Source organism: Heliconius melpomene, chromosome 3 (genome assembly GCF_056956725.1).
Source record: "Heliconius melpomene rosina isolate 202511_hmr_F chromosome 3, ASM5695672v1, whole genome shotgun sequence".
Taxonomy (NCBI): domain Eukaryota; kingdom Metazoa; phylum Arthropoda; class Insecta; order Lepidoptera; family Nymphalidae; genus Heliconius; species Heliconius melpomene.
Window position 1 is genome coordinate 6,429,869 of NC_140391.1, and position 22,687 is coordinate 6,452,555.

Sequence of the window (22,687 nt, forward strand, 5' to 3'; positions counted from 1 at the left end):
TGACGTGATTCATGTCGCTGATACGGGGGTAGTCGCAGGTTTTTAGTAAATGAAAATATACGTATACTTCATATATTTATATATATAGTTTGCATCTTGATCAGTTACATTTAATCAATAATATAAGAAAATTATCACAAGCAAGTAAGGTTGTAGGTTTGATTCCCACTTGAGAAAATTAAATATTTAATATTTTCATTTATACGCTCTGGTGTCGATGCAAGCCGCGGCGTCGAGTTGTAACGCCTCCAGAATTTGACGAAAATGGGCAGCGGAATGTCTTGACACTAGGCTAAAAAAAAAGCGAGACATTTTAATATATTTCAACAATTTGTACTAACTCTATTTATTACACTCGAAAATCTTACAAACTTTCTTAACACCTAAAATGTTCTTTCGCAACAAAAACACTTTGTATCACAGCAATTTATTTGGTTAAACCACAAAAAAATATTGGAGGGAAGGTGCGAACCACTTCTGGCTTAATCTCCGACGATTTGCGAAGAGGGGAAAAAAGGGTTCCCGAGGCTTACTCGCGACGGATCGCCAATACCGACCCGTTTCCTGTCTACGCTTATCGTAGCTCAGCCCTATTTATTTGGTAATATACAATAATATTATCGAATATATCCAAATCAAGAGACTTTCGAACAAGATGGGATTTGCCTTCAAGTAATCCCTCAAAATGTCTGTATTCTCCGAACTATATTATCATAATATTGTTTACGGTGATTTATCTTAATGCTTTATTTGTATTTTATATAATCTTTTAGATCTAATCCATGAAAATAGATTTTATCTTTTAGCGTTAAGTTCAGTTGATATAAGATAAAAGAAAACAATTAGTACATTGAAATGGCAATGGACTGGACACATCTGTCGAAGGACCGATGGCCGTTGGAGCAGACGAGGCAAGCGTAGCATAGGGCGCTCTCCAGCTCGATGGACCGACGACCAGAAGAAGGTTGCTGGCTTTGACTGGATGCGGAAGGCGGAGGATCGGGAGCTTTGGCGCACCCTGGGAGAGGCCTATGTCCAGCAGTGGACCCGAAAAGGCTAATATGATTGAAAAGAAAAGAAATATTTTAAATAAAATCAAGGAATTAAATTTATAATCGTCACATATATAGTCTGATATTAGATTGCGTGACGGTAGCGTAAATATTGTATGTTCAATATTTGTTTTTTTTTCATATTTATTGACTAATTTGAATAATGTTAGATAACTGTGGCATTTACGTGTAAAGTAAATAATAACTTCAAAACATATTTGTATTATATTATATTATTAATACAAATAATGTTGTATTAATAGTATTAATTATCATTCGTTTTTACAAATTCGTTATTAAGACCAACAAAATTGAAGAGACAGTGATTGATCAGGGTAAATAGATAGCTGAAATTGTAGAGCACAATTGTACTACAATTTAAAAACTTATTAAAAGTGATTTAAAGTTTTCATTGTTATACTTTATCCATTATTAGGATAATAGTAATTTTTAAATATTAGCTAGGCGATGCTAGATTGCTATTATTAAAAAAAATTGCAGATTTTTTTTCCTTAACTTAAGGCCTGTCGTGGCGCAGGGTACAAGCGTGTTATTGTAAACGCGACAGGTGTGAGTTTGATTCCCACTCGAGGAAAAGAAATATTTAATATTTTCATTTCGCTCTGTCGTCGTATCTGTCTATGTCGAAGCAAAGTGTGGCGGAGATAGTTCCATAAGGAAATTTAATTCCTCTTACAAAAATATCTTTGAATATTAATAAGAATTTAAAACCAAAAATATACATTAATTATTGTTGAAAAATAATATTTTAAAACAGAAATCAAGGAAAATAAAAAAAATGTATTATTGTCACGGTATTTTCAATGCTTCATATTAAAATCACGTTTTGATGTTAATTATTCCGTATGTTCGATAAAATACGTGAAATTTTAAATACGGATGATATATTTTCACTATGAATAAGATAGATAGATAGATAAATAGATAGATAGATAGATAGATTATTCAATTTCTTCTTTTTTTCGGGTTAACGCTGTATCCCACATAGCAAGGTAAGCAGAGGGAGCCTAGTGTAAAAACTTTTAGTGATCCATTTTCCGATGAAATCTGGAGGCATTGCTTTTTAAGTAGCGGAGTTGCCTCTAAGAAATAATAATATTAAATATCTCATTGTCTCGAGTGAGAATCGAACTCACAACCTGTCGCGTCAACAGTCCCACGCTTGTGCTCCTGCGCCACGAATGCCCTCAATGTTTCAGTCTTGATAAACATAATATATTTTTTATATACACATCGACCCAGAGCCTTTAGCAAAGATTCATTCAATTTTCAATAACGCTAATTGAAATGTACCAAATATATATGTGACATTTAAGTGAGATGGAAAATGCTATTGTCATACATTTAAAAAATGTCATTTGTTTGTTTTGTTTTTGTAATTAATGGTACAATTTCTTGTCTTGTGTAATGTCTAGTGTCTGTAAGTGAGTACAGCTACTCAAAACGCAAAGCCTCCAAAAGTATTCGGAAGATTAGGTTCCCTCTACCTGTTCTTCTTTATAAGCAGGATACGAAGTTAAAATTTAAAAAAAAAAACATTTAATATTGTTCACAAACTAGATTTATCCCTCACGGATTACACTGTTAAAACATGATGACAACTAGCTTTAGCCGCTCTCTACATCCTTATCGGAACTACCCGTTGCCTAACGTTGTGATTTTTTTTTACTATTCTAGCAAAAAACTAAGTAAAAATATATATTTTTTATAAATATAAAAGAATAATTGTAGCTTATTTATTTCAAAATATTTAAATATGACATCGCCGAAAATTATATTTTACAGAATTTTTGATTTTAAAGGTAATAACTACATTAGCGAAGTAAAACACTGTGCTGCAGATATTAACGCCTACTCTCGAACAACATCTAGATTTAAGCTTAAAATCTTAATAAAGCTCATAAAATTCTAATTATATTAAAATTAAAGTTAACAGAGTATAAATATCCAAACAGAATCGATATAATATGAATAATGAATACGGAACTTCTTGAATCAATATTACTCAATAATACTTTTTATTTGCATTTATGTTTGATAATCGAAAAGTACAAACACGATATATATATTAACTCAACGATTATAGAACCATTTATTATAATATAAATGGTTATATAATGGTTATATAAATATAGTTAATTGATTATATTGACACTGTGACCCTTTATCCTTACAACTGGCAAAGTCAATGTCTAATGCGTAGCACCTGCCGCGTTCTCACCGTGTCGCTTCCCGCTGTGAAGCTTACACGCTTATATTAACTAGTAATAAACCATTACGTAACAATATATCTACTTGATAATTTTCTATAACTATTATCATATAAATATGTCAGTTTCATTCTGTATCCCGAATATGGTAGAGCTTGAACGACGAAAAGACATTCCGCTACCCACTTTCCGCCGAATTCCGGGGGCATTGCGTGTTGAGTGGCGAACTTAATGTCGCGCTTTGCCTTGACACAAGAGCGAAGAAATGAAAATATTAAATATTCCATTTCCTCCAATGGGAATCGAACTCACGTCCTGTCGCGTTTGCAAATTCACGCTTGTGCCCTTGCACGACGACTGGCCTAATATAACATAAATATGTATGCAACGAATTTAAAAATAACGTAGCATTCAGCCATCTGTTTGACACTGCATCGACGTGAACCTATTTTAATGCTGAAATCAGAATTAAATAAAAATATATATTCAATGAGTACATCCATAAATACGAATGTAATTAAGAGACCGTTACTGAAAGCTTTTTCCGTAAACAGGGAAAAAGAAAATAATAAAGAAGAAATAAAATTCCATACTTAATTACGTATAAAGTTTCGAAGGCGGAGAGATTTATTTTTGTTACTTAGCGTCAATCTTAAGGGTATAAACTTAAAATCTCGTCATAATTAACATTCATTTAAATTTGAGATTATTCATGGCAAAAAGCGAAGTAACTCCGATGGTATTTAACGCCGCACCTGCCCGGGGCGTCTTAGCGTGGCCGAAATTAATGCGACGCGAAGTCGGCAAAAGTCAATTACACTTTATTAAAACCGTCTCCATTTATATCAATTTGACGCAAACTGTTACAAATACTGGCAATGTTCCGTCCTTTCGTTGGAGAGCGAGGCGGGGCTACGCAAGCGCTGCTACGTGCCGCTCGTAGGCGCTCGTAGACAAAGCGGCGAGGTTGCCGTAGCGCGGGCAGTACGCAGCCGGAGCGCTACGAGGCCGTCGCGCGTCCGCCGCCCGCGCGCCACTCTCGCTCGTCCGCGGCCGCGATCTCCGCTCCCACAACCACTCTATGAATATTTAATCAAACCGATTTCCACGTCGAGCGGCGAATCAATGAGAGAACTCTATCACCGCGCCGGCCTCGTGAAACAACTTTTGTTGACATATCGTTAATAAACAAAAAAGTTTAATCTACGATGCTGATGGGTTAAATATTTATGCAAATATGAATCACTTACGATATGCCTCGTGTTCTACGGTACTGTTGCTACTTTTAATAATCGCCAGACCCGTGGTATCATCCGACGGTAAGTAAACAGAGAAAATCAATTTACGTGTAAGCTATAACTCGGAAAATCATAAATTTCGTCTAAAGTTTCCGTTTTAATTACTTTAAGAGTTAGGATTCTTCAAAACTTCAAAATTACTGTAATAGCCTTTGGATAAAAGAAAATAAATCGAGACTACAATGAAACTTTTCTTCTTTAACTTATCAGTTTTATTTATTCTCTTGTTTTGCCTTTGCACAAACTTTGTTTTCAACTTTTGATAAATAAAGTTATGCTTCTATCCAGAAAAAGCCAAAAGTGATTAAACTGCAAAACGCTTTACGATTTTAAATGAAAGTTAAATTATGTTTCCAAATATAAATTAACTTCTTTTTACGCGTACTATTATAATTACATTTATACGAATAAATATACCATTTTAATGACAACTATTTATATTATAACCATAACAAAAAGATAATACTTATTTTTAAATGTCCTGATAGACTATAAAACAAATAAAATTATACTAATATTTTTCATATTATAATATTTATTTAACTCGAGTAATAATACGATTGTCACTGTTGTTTCGAAGTTAACGTCAGACACTGTTACAAACTTAGCACTGTTTTAAATATTTCACAATTGTAAATATTATAGAGTCGACGAGCATTGTCGCTAAGGCGAAATTTCTGTACGAGAATTGTAAATGTGGCTGTTACAACATTTATTGCTGGCACTCTCCTTACTTTATATTGTAATAAAATTATACTTTACGTTCATATGGTGATTATTATTATCAATATTATAAACTCTTGATTAAAAATAAAAGGTGTTATAGCCACTTTTTCAAGTCTTGTATAGAAATTTCATAGTAACAACAATGTTGTTCCTGGTTCGTTCACTCGAGCAGTATAACGTTACTAAAAGGGTCGCAGATACGAATTTCCAATGTTAACAAAACTAAAGGTATGAATAATAGCTTTTAATGTTCTAAAATTATTAAATAAACTACTCTAAATTAAGTTAAATTAAGTTCAAACTTTAGTACATCATAGAAAATAGTTAGTTGGCGCTCGAAATAATATACACAGGTAACATAGTAATTACACTGTATACTTCTTAGTTGCTTCTGACAAACAGAATACATATTATACAAGTATAAATAGAGACGGTACCAGCTTTTATATGTATCATAATTAAATTAAAGAATATACTTGTACTTTATAAAAATCTTTTAGTTTTAATGGAAGTACAGTAAATGAGTCATTTTTACTTAAGCAAAATGTTTTGTACAGCCATAAAAATACACATCCATTTACAGGAAAGAAATATTTAATTCAATTGAAAATTAAATTTTCAATTGAATTAGTAATTAGTATTTATTCATTTAATGATAAAGAAAATATTTCCAGAGGCCAAACGTGGCGCAGGGGCACAAAGTGTGACTGTAAAACCGACTGGTTGTGGGTTCGATACCCACTCGAGGAGATGTAATATTTATTTTAATTTATATTTTCTTTCTTCTTCTTTTATTTTCTTCGCTCTGGTGTCGAGGCAAAAAGCGCGGCGGTGAGTTCAGCCACTCAACACGTAATGCCTCCAGAATTTTAACACTAGGTTCCAGGTTTTAACACTAGGTTCCTTCTGCCTGTCCTGCTGTGTGCGGAATTCTCTTCTGATTGCTATTAAGAAAATATTTTAACGACTTTTACTATAGAGAGAGATTGAACATATTTTTATCAGCTATCTATATACCTATCTGTTGTCTTATTTGTCTCTTTGTTTGTGTATTTATTTTTGTATATTTATGTAATACATATATTTAGAAAGTAAGTATTAATAAAACGTCATATGATACATATTAATTTAATTTCATGGAAGAAGAGTTTTAGCGCTTCCAAGGTGAGAGGAAATTAATAATAAACAAGCATGTTTCAACCGGCTTCATCAAAGTAAGTGAAGTACTTACAATAAAATATTGTGAAATATACTCAATTATATTATAATCATTATGTATCTAATATATTATTAAATATTAGTATTTGATATTCAAGAAAATTTCACTTCATTATATTTAAGTTAATAACATCTCATTGTATTATACACACCTATAGTAACAATATGCCTTTTCAATGAACATGTGGCTATTAATATATTATTCGTTTTCAATTAGTTATTAAATAAATTTTATAGAATATTAGAAATATAAAACCAAATTACTTATATTGAATATTTATAAAATGTTATTCCATGCCAACAATATAGAAAAATATTTTAGGAGACAAATAAAAATTTAGATATAACGGGACTCGAACCCGCGCTTTCTTCTAATTATCCACTATATTGACGTGGCGTTCGTGGCGTTCAGTGACGATGTAATTAAAAAAGTATGTACCTACTCTCAATAAGTAATAATTCTTCTGTAATAGACTGAAATCCCACAGCCCCCAGACCTATGTCATTTTAGCAAAGCTGAAATGACACACACACACGTGCTCACAGACCCGAGTATGTCCTAAGAAGAATAACAAAAACACAAATTAAATTATCATATGTCGTAAAGAAGAATAATATACTGTTAAGCCCTAAATTAAATTATATTAAATAAATTAGGGGAGGCCTATGTGGACGTTGCAAGGCTAATGGATGGATGGATGGATGAAGCCCTAAAGTTTACCTAGCCTAGCTAAAAAAATTAAAATACTCATAGGTATATCTAATAATTATAAGTTCGCATACCTAAAAAGTATAATAAATTGATAAATTTAACATAAACCGTTATTAGATAGTAGAGCTTAAGAGACATGATAGCAGCCTTCTTAAATAATTTTATAAAGCTAGCATTACCGGTAAATGTTTATTCAGGTGACATGACAAGGGACGGCGTCGAGTTTCACCACTCTATAGTACGTAGTGTATTCTTATAATAATGAAAATTATTTCATAATATGAATTTAAAATTTATTAGCGCTCCTTCGAAATAGTTGAACTGACATTTCTATTTTTATTATTCTTCATTTCTTGCTAATATGCGATGCTTTGGAGCTTAACTTATGACAGTATATAAAAATATAAAAAGTTAAATCAATGTGTATTCTGAAATTTTTGAAAAGGATACATTTTTAATTTACTAAAATCGTTTTAATTTTAAAATGTTTTAACTGTTATACATAATTTGATATTTATCATCTTCTCCTACACATGTTCTTATAATTATTCTATATAGGCATTTATGTTATAATTAGGAAGAAGAACGTAAAAATAAAAATAAACCAGCTTCATTTGTATTTATGATAATAGACATAAAGAATAATAATAAATACCGTAAAATTATACCACAAAAGTCGTAATACCGTCCAAATATATAAATTCAAATTTTAATCTAAGCTTTTATCATCCATCAGCCTTTTAAAGTTCACTGCTGGACATAGGCCTCCCCCAATGCTCGCCACTCCGTCCGGTCCTGCGCCCTTTGAATCCAGTGGGTTCCCGCTGTCTTCTTGAGGTCGTCGGTCCACCTGGTTGGAGGGCGGCCTATACTCCTTTTGCCGAGACGTGGTCGCTATATCGGTTTTATCACTATAATTATATCAATTTATATCAAATCTATTCCGCCAATAATAACTTTAAATATGCTTTTAAAATTCATGTCATAATAAAAAAAAACTCGTATAGTGTTAAATAGTTTAACACTTTTTCCTATTTTCATCAAGTATTTTATACATTCGTCCAATGACAATGACAATACAACCCATTCAACAGCAATACGTAGTTGAAATAATGACCGTAACCTACAATCCTGTTCGAGAAGTTGATAGTTCAATTGAAAATCAAATTGATGTTCCGAATTAGTACTATTGTTACAAATCGAACAAGCGATTGAATGGAATTCTATTTATTCCTAATATCTATATAAGCTATGAATAATTCAGATTGTCGACATGAATATTGTTATGTTTATATTATAATGGTAGCGTATTTATAATAATATTTCTGATAAAATGTATAAGAATATTTGTATATATATATTTATACGGAACACAATTTCCACCATTTTCCTAATAGAAAATATGTTTCCATTCAAACTATAAACATTAAACATTAATACTCGTGAAGTAACGGAGGCGATAAGCGATTTTATTAAATACTGAAATTTCTAAAAATCTTTTTCCCGATAATTTGATCGTCACGAGTGCTATCTCTAATTAGTACAGTAGCTTTATTCGTCTGTTGATGTACCATGTGTTACATGTTTAGCTTATATGAATTAATTGAATTTTGATACAGGAACAATCAAAACTGTTCTATCTAATTCAAAGTTGCAAATATAAATATAGTTTATTTAAATTTATACATAATTGTTATTTTTATTATATATTGCAATATTTTAACATTTAGTTTTTATATTTTTATCATGGAGTGTGGCTTTCAGAAAAGACAACATAAAACAGTACAGCTAGCTGATGGAAATATATATAGGAAACTCTTTGCTACGAAAATTAAATAGAAACGAAAAAAAGGTTTGAGAAACTTTGCTTTCTATGTTTACATTTTATCTAATGCTCAAATCTACAAACTATAGGTTCCGGCTGATTACCCAGCTATGTGCGAGATACAGCGTGAAAAGAAAAGTGTTAAGGTAAAAAATATATATAAATGAATAAACTAAATATTAAAAAACAAAATAAAAAAAAAATATTATATTTAGTTTGTTTAATGCACTACTCACTGGCCGTTTTACTCATTTATGTGTTAAATTTATTATAGTAAGTGCCGTCCGCAGTTTCGTTTACGTGGATTTTATAAGTCTGGCCCTATTACCATTTATCACCGTTACCGTTGTGCGTATGTAGTTTTAAAAAAAAATACAATAATGCCAGTGAAATTTTTTTTTTTACTTCACACTATATTCCCATTTTTCGCCGAATTCTGTAGACATTGCGTCGCAGAACTCAACTCCGCACTTTGCCTCGACACCAGAGCAAAAGAAAGAAAACTATCAAATATTTTTTTTTTTCGAGTAATTGAACCCACAACCTGTTGCGTTCACAGTCACGTGAGATCACGTTCACGCCACGACCGGCTTTACCGACTTAGTAAAATAATATTTGTAATTATTTCTTTTAATTAGCCACATAAACTAACATTTAGGTAGCGGTAGGTATATTTTTATAGATAGTGGGCGCATAGGGAAGTATTCATAACGTTGAACAACTTTTCCTAAGGCAATATTTGTATTTCTCCTGAGGTTTAGCTGGGCTACTAGTTTATTATATTTATAGATTTATAAATATAATAGAGCCAGTCGTAGCACAGGGACAGAAAGTGTGACTGTAGCCATCTATATAATAAAAAAAAGAAAACAACAAAAAGACAACAATAATATCATAATATGACAATAATTCATTACCACATAGGATACAATTCATCACCATCATCATTATATTACAGTTATTAAGCTTAATAGTACCTTATACGTATTGGATTTTTTATTTAAACATTTGTACATACGTACAATTTAAACGAAGGAAAAATAATTTCATATTTTTTGGACGCAAAACTTTAACTTGATTTCATACATATATATTCAGTAACAAATACGTCAGATAAGCAACAACTACTTAAAGCCAACAAGATAAATTACCTACAAGCACACAGATCCTATTTGGTGTGCGGATTGAAGAAAGTTTAACAAAAAGAATTACTGTTCTGCAAAAGTTTTTAGGATTTTTCCTTAATTTCAACTACAATATAAAAGTTAAAGGAAAGTAATTGAAAATAGTATATATCTATGAATGAATTCATCAATAATGAAATAAAGAAATTTTATAAGTTATTGTAATAACTACTCAAGCTTTACCGCTGCACCACAACGCCCTTATGAACACAGATAAACAAAAGATTTTCAATAAAATATATTTGCTTTTAATAATAATAATCTTAAACTATTTTAATTTCCAGAATTTATCATAAAATAACAGCTAATCGATCCGGTACCAAGGCAAAAAAACGCGGAGTTGTGTTCCGCCATTCAACATGCACCCTGCGGGATACAGCGTGAATAATATATATAATATGTTACCTCTAATTCATCATAGAATAAAAAAATTATAAAGCCATCAACAGACCAAATGCTATTATCTAAAAAGCTTTATTAATTCCATATATATTCGTAGAGCGTCGAACAACTGGTATATTTTTCACTACGGCTGCTCCGACGTTGATATCTATAACGCCATTATTCAACGGATTAGCTTTTTGCTGGATGAGCCGTGGAATATTCAAAAGGGTATTATTGGATTTCGTTAAACCTATATGAGTGTTGCTCTAAAATTGATCTGAATCTTTCGTATTAATTAATCTGTATTTAATCTATTTCTTCTCTGAAAATAAATAAACAGACGAACGCGAACAAAGAGAGTAATTAAAAAAAATATATGGAAAGTAATTATTTATATTGAATAGAAAACAAAATAAATGTTATTTCTTTGTAATTGGTTTAATCTAAATTAAAAACATTAATTTTAACGTCTGTCGGTTTTACGTATCGCAGCAACGAATGTGAATATAAAATGACAAACTTAAATTATTATATAAACTGTCATTAGCACGTAATACACATAAAATCACCGAACGCCGCTCATCTGTCTTGACCGCAGTGCCAAAGTAAATTACTATCAGACTAAAGTTGGATGAACTTCCAACGCTCGCCCGGTTCAGAACTTACCTTGGTACCTTGTGTATGATTATTTGAGAGTTGCCGCCATGCTGCAATTTGTTAGTCAAGTCGGGAGCGCCTTTGGAAGTTGCCAGGATGCCAGGATGCCAGTTCATTGCAATGCCAATTGCCACATAAACAAGCCTCGCTAACACCAGCTACGCGGTCGCGATAGCGAAACTTTCTCGTTCACTTTTCTCATAACATATCATTAAAATCTTCGCCGTCTCTGGGAAGTCTTGCTACGCTTTTTATATTATGTTCCTCTTAATAAAGTTCGGTATAAAGGTAGAGCTTTTTACAATAGAGATAGAGACAAAATTTAAGAAAAAAAACATATAAATTAATACTTCTTCCAATATCAAATGTGTTCTTTAATATAGCGATGTCATGAAAATGATATAGATTTATGTATGCTTATTGATAGTAAGAAAATACATATATAAAAACAAAACTAAGAAAAAAAAGATAATAAAAATATGAACCAAACTATTTCTCAAGTTTAGTCTAATGAATCTTGCTTCAATTGTTATTATTCTACAAAAGTTATAAGTAAATAATGATGATATTTCTTAATAACTTTTAATTAATATACTTCAATAGATTATATGTTAGGCTGTTATAGCCCATGAAATGTTATACTGGGGTCATTTCGCAAGATATAGATGGCTTATCATTCCCCACAATTCATACGATATAATTATGCTAATAGCAGATATAATACATACATCATGTATTTAGATATATATATAGACAGCACGACAACATAGTTCAATATTAACATATCTTAATTATACATATATATGTATTATGAAATAAATTGTATAATATAATATAAGTGACAGAAATAATAATATATTCGGATAAAATTTCCAGACGAGACAATAAAAACCGTTTAGCTCTTTAATAAAAAATAAATTGTTTTAGCTGTCTTGTTTCTATCTAGCTTTCGCTGTTTATCTATATATATAAAAGGACTTGTCCTCACTGACTGAGGTAAGACGCACGCACAGCCTTAACCGCTGATGGTAGAAATGTTAAATTTGGACAAAAGTTTACTTTCGTAATCTGGACATCCACTAAGAAGGGATTTTGAAAAATTTTAACCCTAAAGGGGTGAAATAGGGGCTCAAAGTTTGTATGGAAAAAAATTTAAATCGGCACCGATTTTTATAAAATTTGAAATTTAGATTTTTAAAAGTATTTAATTGAACACGTGTTTCATCGTTTTCTAGAATTCTCCCCCTAAGGGTGCAAATAAGGGGTTGAAAGTTTGTATGGAAAAATCTTTAAATCGCCACCGATTTTTATAAAATTTGAAATTTAGACTCTTAAAAATATTTCATTGAACACATGTTTCATGGATTATTAGAATTCACCCTTAAATAGGCAAGCGAAGCTGCAAGCGTCCGCTAGTCCTATATAAAACGAGATTATTTAATTTTTTTATATATCCTATCCTATCCTATATCTTATAAAACAAAGTCGCTTTTTGTGTCTGTCTGAAATTTCTAACTCTTCTTCTTCTAAACCACCCAACGGATTTGGATGCGGTTTTCACCATTAGGTCGAGTATTTCTCAGGGAAGGTTTATATATAGTTTATTATTTGTACATTCTTATGTAAATTAACATAAATACGATAAATGTGTATAAAGTCCCACCCGCTGAGACACTTTGGCGCATGCGCTGCTTTAATAGTAAATACTACATGAAAAAAATGTACTGGAGTATTGTTCCTCTTAATAATATCTACAAAAAAGTCCGCGATGGCATATTCGTATCTTTTAAGAATAACGTGTAGTGATCATATTACTGTCTAAAAATAGTAATTTCAATATATTTTTTATTGTGAGGGATATTTTTCCATAATGGTATTAATCCTTATCCTTTAAAATACTTTATTAAATTTCTACATTAAACGAAGATAAAATTTGCTTTTTAAACTATTTCGAAATTGCGAATAGTTTTAGAGAAAAACGCATTTAATTATTGACACATCACGCCGTTCACACATCAACTGTATCGAGTCAAGTTTCACTTATCCCTTACTCTCAGTATATAAATAAGTATATTAGTTACGTTGGCCATTTAATGTAGATCAAAACTGTCTTTTCTGTTTTTCATTTTAATAAGTACTTTAGAAGTTGTTACAATATCAAAAAATCCTTGCTGCGAAACGCGCCTCGCGACGTTATGCTTATACAAGCGAGTCCGCCGCGCCCGCCTGCCTTACACACATCGGTGGTTCAGTGGTAGAATGCTCGCCTGCCACGCGGGCAGCCCGGGTTCAATTCCCGGCCAATGCATTCTATTTAATTTTCGTCACAGGCAACCACGTAGTGCTTGCTTTTCATCAGGGACAGAATACCCTCTTCAGCATTAACCACAAGCTCGAAAAAAAAAACCCGCCTGCCTTTATAGCAACGAAGATTTAGATGCGTTTGCACGAGTAAAAATATCTTAAACTTTGTATTTAAAAACTATTTTATTAAAATAAAATACAATTATTATTAAAACTAGTTCTTAACTATAAGAGTGCTGGTAGTGGAATTGCCTTATCCCTAAGGTTGGTCGGCTTTAATACAAATTCGGGTGTCCCCACCCCTTTGGCTCGTTTCCCACGATGCTTTGTTTCTCATGGAGTTATTATATGAAATTCCCTGGAAGTCGGAAATCAGCGAGCCTATTGTCATCGACATCCAAATGTTCATGTGCCCCAACATGTGCAGCAGGGTTCTCGTAATGCTTTTATAGAACTTTCTCTCGGAGTCATAAATCTACCATAGGCCCACATGCCGTCGAGCTCTTGTTTTATATTTATTATCTTTTATTTAAACCATTTGTTAGAACAATGCTAGACTAGGTTGACTGTCCCCCTCCAAATTCGAAGTACATGTTTCGAACGAAACCTGGATCTGAGAATTTAAACAAAAATTAGGCATATCAATATAATAATAGTTATAATAGTTGTCAACCATATTATACTATGTCGTGATTTTCATAGTTAAATGTTGGAATTTTATTTATTCTCCATCTTCATCAGCTGTAATTCTTTTTTTCCAATGATGATTTTATCTGAAGACTCTGTCTTGTCAGCTCTGAGGACATTTAATAAAAACCATTTGACATCTTCCGCTATTCGCAAGTATTCCTTTTTTTTTAAATATTTCCTTTGCATATTAATGTTCTAGTTCAGTATAATCTTCGACATCACATATTTCATTTCCATTGTATGCTATAATTACCGTTCGCATTATAGGATAGGAAAAGGGAAGGTTGTATTGGATAATAGGTACAATATTTCATATTTTCTATATACTACTTTACACAATTATCAATAAAAAAATCATATTAAATTTACAATACAATGTAGTATTTACTGAAACAATTTTATTTTAATATGTTCTAAAATAATATGTATACTTTGATATCTGTGATTTACATATTTCTAACTTATGTATAATAATTTTTATTTCTAACTTATATATTTATTGTATAGCACTTTCCTTCTAATATTCGAGTAGGTTTTACTACATTTTCCGAAGGGTCTAACTACTTGAACTTGTATCCGAAAGTATAGAGGATTCTAAAACAATTAGTTCCTCTACGTGATAAATTTTTTCATTGCTTATTTTATATTTATTATGCGGTTCTTTACTTAAGATTTTGTATGGACCCAGAAATCTTGATTTCGTTTTGTGCCTATCTATCATTGAATTTTTTAAATAAACCTTATCATCTATTTTAAATACTCTTGGAGGCTGAATTCGTTTATTCAATCTATCATTCCTATAATTCTTTTGTTTCCTACATAATTCACAATTTAAAATATATTTTTTAATAATTTTTCGCATATTTTCAAAATAATATTTTTTTCGCAATTGCTTATAAACACTTTCAATACCTGCATGTCTATTATTTAATAAATGACATTCTTTAATCAAACGTATTTGTTCCTCTTTATTATCTATCTCTATTAAAGACTTAGTATATCTTACTGGCTTAAACTTACTATGATCAAAATATTTCCTATATACTTCTGAAACTTTAAAATATAATTCTTCATTAGGAATTATAAACGCATATTTTTCTTTATTTAAATATTCTAACATAAAATTTTTAATAACTTCTTCCTCATTATTTGGTGGAATATAAAAATACCACATACTTTTTTCATATTTTGCGTTTTCGTAAGGCGCACTTTCAAACACTACACGTCTTAAACGTTTCGGTGGATAACTGTGAATAATTGGTATGCCATTATCACTGCATGAATCTATTGTATTACTTAATGTTTTATTGTCTGAAAGCAATGAATTGGACTTTGTATTTACAGTAGAGTCCGTTTTACATGGTGTATTGTCTAACGATATTTCCTCACTACAATGAGATTGTAATGAATCCGAACTTGTGTGGAATATTTCAATTATATTTAATGCATCTGCAACGTGATTTTCTTTACATTTCACATGTTCTATACTATGTGATTTTTTGTCGCGGTCGGCAACTTCGTGAAAATTTAAATTATTATTATTAAAATTATTTTCATGATGGAATACTTCCTCAGCAACAATATCTTTCCCTAAATTGACCTGACCAGGACGTAATGGAGGAGCTGATTGCATCGAAACATCCCCCATTTCCTGCGGGATTCTATTTGTATTAGGATGATATTGATTCCTTTTAAAATAACTATTCTGCGGCCTAGTAAAAAAAATATTTGCATTCGGAGTCCATTGATTTTTATTATGGTTGTAATTATTATTATAAAAATTATTATTATAATTATGTCGCATCGGAAAATTATTCGATTGCGATGTAGATGGATAAGCTTGTCTCTGGTTATAATTAAAATTCGAATTATATTGCGAATGCGCATTTTGACGTACATTACGCGGCGGCGGTAAAACGTTATAAAAATTTTGTTTAAAGTAGTCATATCTCCCTTCTGCTTCTAATTGCAATATTCTAGTTACCGTTTCATTAAAATTACAGTTAGATACATATATTTGGTCATGATACGGTAAACTATTTCTTAAAGTATTCTGGGCGGTATTTATGTACGGCTCCATTACCTCATCTACTAAAAATTTTTCACTATATTTATCTAATAATTTACATCTAATAAAAAATAACTTTTGTTTTAATTCGAATATTAAATCTTTATATAAACCTTTTCTCTTAACATTTCCTAACTCTATTAATAACGTATTTAAATCTCTATTATCTCCGCATTCTCTTTTTAATGCTAATTCTATATTATTCCATTTAAAATCATGCTCAATCATAGATATTGATATAGCAGCTTTAGATTCCAATCTACTTAATAATAACATAACATTTTGTGGCGTATCTCCACCCGCTATCTGTAGCCATTGCTTAGCACAATTTATATAATTATATAAAATAAATGCGTCGCCATTATATGAAGGGACGAACGAAAGTAAAATTTTTGGATCCATTGTTTAATGTAAACACGGGACTCTAAAATGGTAGGACGACTGAGTCGCGCTACTTTCACTACTCTCACTATCAGAAGGAGAGTGAATAACACTACTAGTATTCCTATAGCTATTATATACAAAAGTTAGGAGTTTCAGATGGGAAGGAATGGTGACAAAGATAATGCTACTTGGTACTTACAGAATGCTCACGACGGCAGCTTCCTTGATCATTTTCTTCCACTGATAACAGTATTTTTACGTATTTATATGGTTTCGTTGCCTAGCCATAGTCTTGAGAGACTTCGCGAAACTTTTTTGCGGAATTACTTATGATTGCGCGTTTTGTTCACTTAGCTAGGCCCCACCGATGGGCGCCAGTAAAAATATCTTAAACTTTGTATTTAAAAACTATTTTATTAAAATAAAATACAATTATTATTAAAACTAGTTCTTAACTATAAGAGTGCTGGTAGTGGAATTGCCTTATCCCTAAGGTTGGTCGGCTTTAATACAAATTCGGGTGTCCCCACCCCTTTGGCTCGTTTCCCACGATGCTTTGTTTCTCATGGAGTTATTATATGAAATTCCCTGGAAGTCGGAAATCAGCGAGCCTATTGTCATCGACATCCAAATGTTCATGTGCCCCAACATGTGCAGCAGGGTTCTCGTAATGCTTTTATAGAACTTTCTCTCGGAGTCATAAATCTACCATAGGCCCACATGCCGTCGAGCTCTTGTTTTATATTTATTATCTTTTATTTAAACCATTTGTTAGAACAATGCTAGACTAGGTTGACTCACGTATGGATAATTCGAGTTGAATGTATTATTTAATGTCATTTAACTATCTAAAAATAGTAATTCAAATATATTTTCATAAGTACTTGAAAAGATTAGTAGCACAGATTTAAAATTACGGTACCTACTAAAAAATCCTTGCTGTGTAAAACAATTGGAAAATCCTTATTGAAACTACGAAAATGCGGGTTGCATTAGGGTTTAATTAATTTTCACATTATCTTAAGTGCTTTGCAAACATACATTATATGAATAATCCAGTAGTAAAAGCGGGCGAAGCCGCAATAGGGTCGCTAGTATATATATATATCAAACACAAGTTCACAAATTTTGCAAAGTCGACGGATGTATACGCAGTTGTACCATTCTCTATGGTAATTTTAGCCTAGTTTTACTCGCACAATGTGTTTTCTATTAAATTTTTGTATGTATGTTTGTTTGTAACTATATGTGTGCCCGTAGAGATTAGAGCCCGTAGAGAATTACCGTAAGATTTTATCATTTGCAGTGGCTCTAAATGATTGAAATATATAAGTTGACATTGACGAGACGCATCTCGTTGTACTACAATCCTGAAATTGATATATGTGAGCGAGTCCATCTCGCACTTGACCGGTTTTTTACGGATTTTGTATGAAACTCGTGAGTTCATTTTCTAATGAAATATATATTGTAAAATTTATGTTCTATGACAAAATCACAGTATTCGACGTAATATAAGTTAATGAAATGGGAAAGTATTTTAACGACTATCGAAAAACACGCGACTATGCAGAAAAAAATAAGTTTGAGTATTTGAATGATTAAGTCAAGTCGAATAGTTAAGCCATGGGTGTGAAAATATAAATATTTTCTATTTCCTTTTTTTTAGCTTCCCGCTGTATCCTTCACGTAGGGTTGGCAGGGAACGTAGTGTGCAGATACTCTGTTCCCCAAATTCTCCCGAATACTGAAGGTATTTGTAGATTGGTGGAACTCAACGCCACGCTTTATCTCGACACCATGCGAAAAAAGGATAAAATAAATTAATAATTAAATATTTAATTTCCTCGAGTGGGGATCAAACCCACAACCACTCTACCCATAGCTTAACTACCAGCACAGTTATATACAAATTGTATGAACAAATTAAATAGATCATCGATCTGTTATTACACCCGCTGCACCGCACGCTTTCGATAAGTAGATTACACAGTGATGTGTCGAGCGTCGAGCTCTCTCTAAAATCTGGTAATTAGGTCGCCTTAGTTTATCTGAATGTTACTCATAATTGAATTCTGACCTTGTTATTTCTGTAGAAACTCTTTAGTATTCGAAAAGTAAAAATTTGTTGAGCTATTTTATGTTATACTCTTTGAAAGAATTTTTTAAATAAAAAAAAATCGATAAATGATTTTTTTTTTCGGTAAATTCATTTATATTTTTTGTCTGGATTTGCTAAGATGCTTTTAACTTTTAAATAGGTTTTATATATAATTTTGAATATATCAAAGCTAAAATATTGTGAAAAACATTTTTTTTTCTAATAATATTATTATTAAAATATAAACAGAAAATATCTGAATATGTTGGAAATATTAAACCACAAACTAAATCGATTTATATCTACATAATTATGTATATTATAACAAATTATACAGCTTACTAGTAATTAACCAGTGTCTCTTTGCTGAGCCCATAATAAGATAGTGTCAACAATCTACTCCATGTAACCGATAATTATCTACTAGACTAACTACTACTAAAGTAATTAATTTATTTGTTTTATAAATTTAGCACCCGTGTGTATAGACACGAGCGCTCTCCGTCCGTAGTCTATCTAATGAAGCCAATTTTCCACGCCCGCCTTCCTTTTGAATTTTCTCGCGTATTTTCCTTGACGTTCATCTCTTTCCGTGTCCCCGCGTACGCAGATTACTTTTGATTTCAAATTCCGTTGCCATTGATTTAGTGAACAACAATCTATTTGTCACGTTTTGTCACTGGGTTTTGATGACTTGACGTGACTTCTAAAGGCTATTAAATGTGTATGTTTGTGCTGAAATGGGCACTTATGTGTCCGTGAATTCCATTTGGCATAGAATTTAGCAACAAACACCTTAAAAGATATCAAAGATTTAAAAAGAACAGGCAAAGCCGACATATGGACTGGACTTACAACAGTAACCTCAAAAAAATATCTTTAGACATTCTCGAGAAAAAACGCTTTAAACATTGTATATAAATAAAGCTTTAACCTTTTATTAATTTGGAAAATAATTTATGTGATGGCACTTCCTATCCTATCCTATATCTTATAAAACAAAGTCGCTTTTCGTGTCTGTCTGTTGTTTCTAACTCTTCTTCTTCTAAACCACCCAACGGATTTTGATGCAGTCTTCACCATTAAGTCGAGTGTTTTTCGTAGAAGGTTTATATATAGTTTATTATTTGTACATTCTTATGTAAATTAACATAAATACGTTAAATGTATATAAAGTCCTACCCGTTGAGACACTTTCGCGCATGCGCTGCTCTAATGGTAAGTACTACATGAAAAAAATGTACTGGAGTATTGTTCCTCTTAATAAGATCTACAAAAAAGTCCGCGAGAGCATATTAATATCTTTTAAGAATAACGTGTAGTGATCATTTTTCTGTCTAAAAATAATAATTTCAATATATTTTTTATTGTGAGGGATATTTTTCCATAATGGTATTAATCCTTATCCTTTAAAATACTTTATCAATTTTCTACGTTAAACGAAGATAAAATTTGCTATTTACAATATTTCGAAATTGCGAATAGTTTTACAGAAAAACGCATTTAATTGTTGACACATCCCGCCGTTGACACATCAGCTGTATGTTACTCAAGTTTCACTTATCCCTTACTCTCAGCATATAAATAAGTACATTAGTTACGTTGGCCATTTAATGTAGACCAAAACTGTCTTTTACTGTTTTTCATTTTAATAAGTACTTTAGAAGTTGTTACAATATCAAAAAAATCCTTGCTGCGAAACGGCTCGCCACTCGCCATGCGTCCGCCGCGCCCGCCTGCCTTACACGCATCGGTGGTTCAGTGGTAGAATGCTCGCCTGCCACGCGGGCGGCCCGGGTTCGATTCCCGGCCGATGCATTCTATTTAATTTTCCTCACAGGCAGCCACGTCGTGCTTGGTTTTCATCAGGGACAGAATACCCCCTTCAGCATTAACCACAAGCTCGAAAAAAAAAACCCGGCTGCCTCTATAGCAACGAAGATTTAGTTAGATGCGTTTGCACGTATTGGATAATTGGAGTTGAATGTATTATTTCAGCGCGACATATTTGGTTTCACATTTTTTGTAGTAGTTATTAGTAGGTAGGTTTTTGTTTATAATTTCTTCCGTTTAAAAATAGTCATTTAACTATCTAAAAATAGTCATTTAAATATATTTTAATAAGTACTTGAAAAGATTAGTAGCACAGATTTAAAATTACGGTACCTACTAAAAAATCATTGCTGTGTAAAACAATTGGAAATTCCTTATTGAAACTACTTAAATGCGGGTTGCATTAGGGTTTAATTAATTTTCACATTATCTTAAGTGCTTTGCAAACATACATTACATGAATAATCCAGTAGTTAAAGCGGGCGAAGCCGCAGGAGGGTCGCTAGTATCTTATAAAACAAAGTCGCTTTTCGTGTCTGTCTGAACTTTCTAACTCTTCTTCTTCTAAACCACCCAACGGATTTTTATGCGGTTTTCACCATTAGGTCGAGTATTTCTCAGGGAAGGTTTATAAATAGTTTATTATTTGTACATTCTTATATAAATTAACATAAATACGATAAATGTGTCTAAAGTCCTACCCGTTGAGACACTTTTGCGCATGCACTGCTTTAATGGTAAGTACTACATGAAAATAATGTACTGGAATATTGTTCCTCTTAATAAGATCTACAAAAAAGTCCGCGACAGCATATTTTTATCTTTTAAGGATAACGTGTAGTGATCATATTTCTGTCTAAAAATAGTAATTTCAATATATTTTTTATTGTGAGGGATATTTTTCCGTAATGGTATTAATCCTTATCCTTTATTAATTTTCTACGTTAAATGAAGATAAAATTTGCTTTTTACACTATTTCGAAATTGCGAATAGTTTTAGAGAAAAACGCAAAAAACGCAAAACACAAAATAGTCATTTAACTATCTAAAAATAGTCATTTAAATATATTTTAATAAGTACTTGAAAAGATTAGTAGCACAGATTTAAAATTACGGTACCTACTAAAAAATCCTCGCCGAGTAAAACAATTGGAAAATACTTATTGAAACTACGAAAATGCGGGTTGCATTAGAGTTTAATTAATTTTCACATTATCTTAAGTGCTTTGCAAACATACATTATATGAATAATCCAGTAGTAAAAGCGGGCGAAGCCGCAAGGGGGTCGCTAGTTTTATATAAAAAATATAAAACTGTCAAAAATATGCTTTTGTCGCGTGCGGTGCTGCAATTTGGTATTGCACTGAAAAATACGATACATTGTAACTATTATTAAAATGAAAAAAAAAAACATTAGATAATATCTGTAATATTTTTTTATTGAAGTTAATCATTTAAATAACCAATGGAGGAAAAATCACTCTGTAACTCTAGGTATTAAAAATACCTATTAAAAGTAACTCACACATAAGTGCGCTGCAAACAAATATTAGAACAATTCATCTTATTAAAACGATAATCGTGCAGTTCAAGCGGGTGAAGCCGCAGGCACGATGCTAGTTTATGAGCAAATAAACAAAACTGTTCTTTTTTTCAAAAAATACGTTTATTATTTGTTTAAAGTTTAATAGTGTAGTCCAAAAAAGTCTAATTTGTAAGTTCATATATAAATATAATTAGTATGTAATTAAACTGTATTTTAGTATAATATTTAATTCCTTATTAATATTAAATTCGATCTTTTATGGACAAATTAAAAGAGATTACATCAAATTATAGTTCCTGCGCTAATAGTTTTAAAAGGGTTGTTCATATAATTTTGGCATTATTTTGGAATCCAATTACCAATTGGACCCATTGAAACTTAATTAGTAAATAATAAGCCATTTCTCTACTAATTATGATGTTGACGCTATTATTATCGGTAATTACTATTTTTGATTGTGACAGAAATTACATG

The 22,687-nt window shown here is 31.6% G+C and overlaps 1 protein-coding gene across 2 annotated transcripts in view; it reads left to right on the top strand.

The window, feature by feature from the left end:
• LOC146539977 (lachesin-like) overlaps nt 1-22,687 on the top strand; it is a 194,706-nt gene that overhangs the window by 149,860 nt on the left and 22,159 nt on the right. Inside the window, exon 1 of one of the 2 annotated variants that reach the window (XM_085207265.1) lies at nt 4,283-4,602. The exons of the other annotated variant lie outside the window; for it this stretch is intronic. Within the exon in view, the coding sequence (XP_085063391.1) occupies nt 4,521-4,602 (82 nt within the window). The 5' untranslated portion in view covers nt 4,283-4,520. Of the gene's footprint in view, nt 1-4,282; nt 4,603-22,687 lie in introns of those variants that run through there. 2 annotated transcript variants of the gene reach the window in all.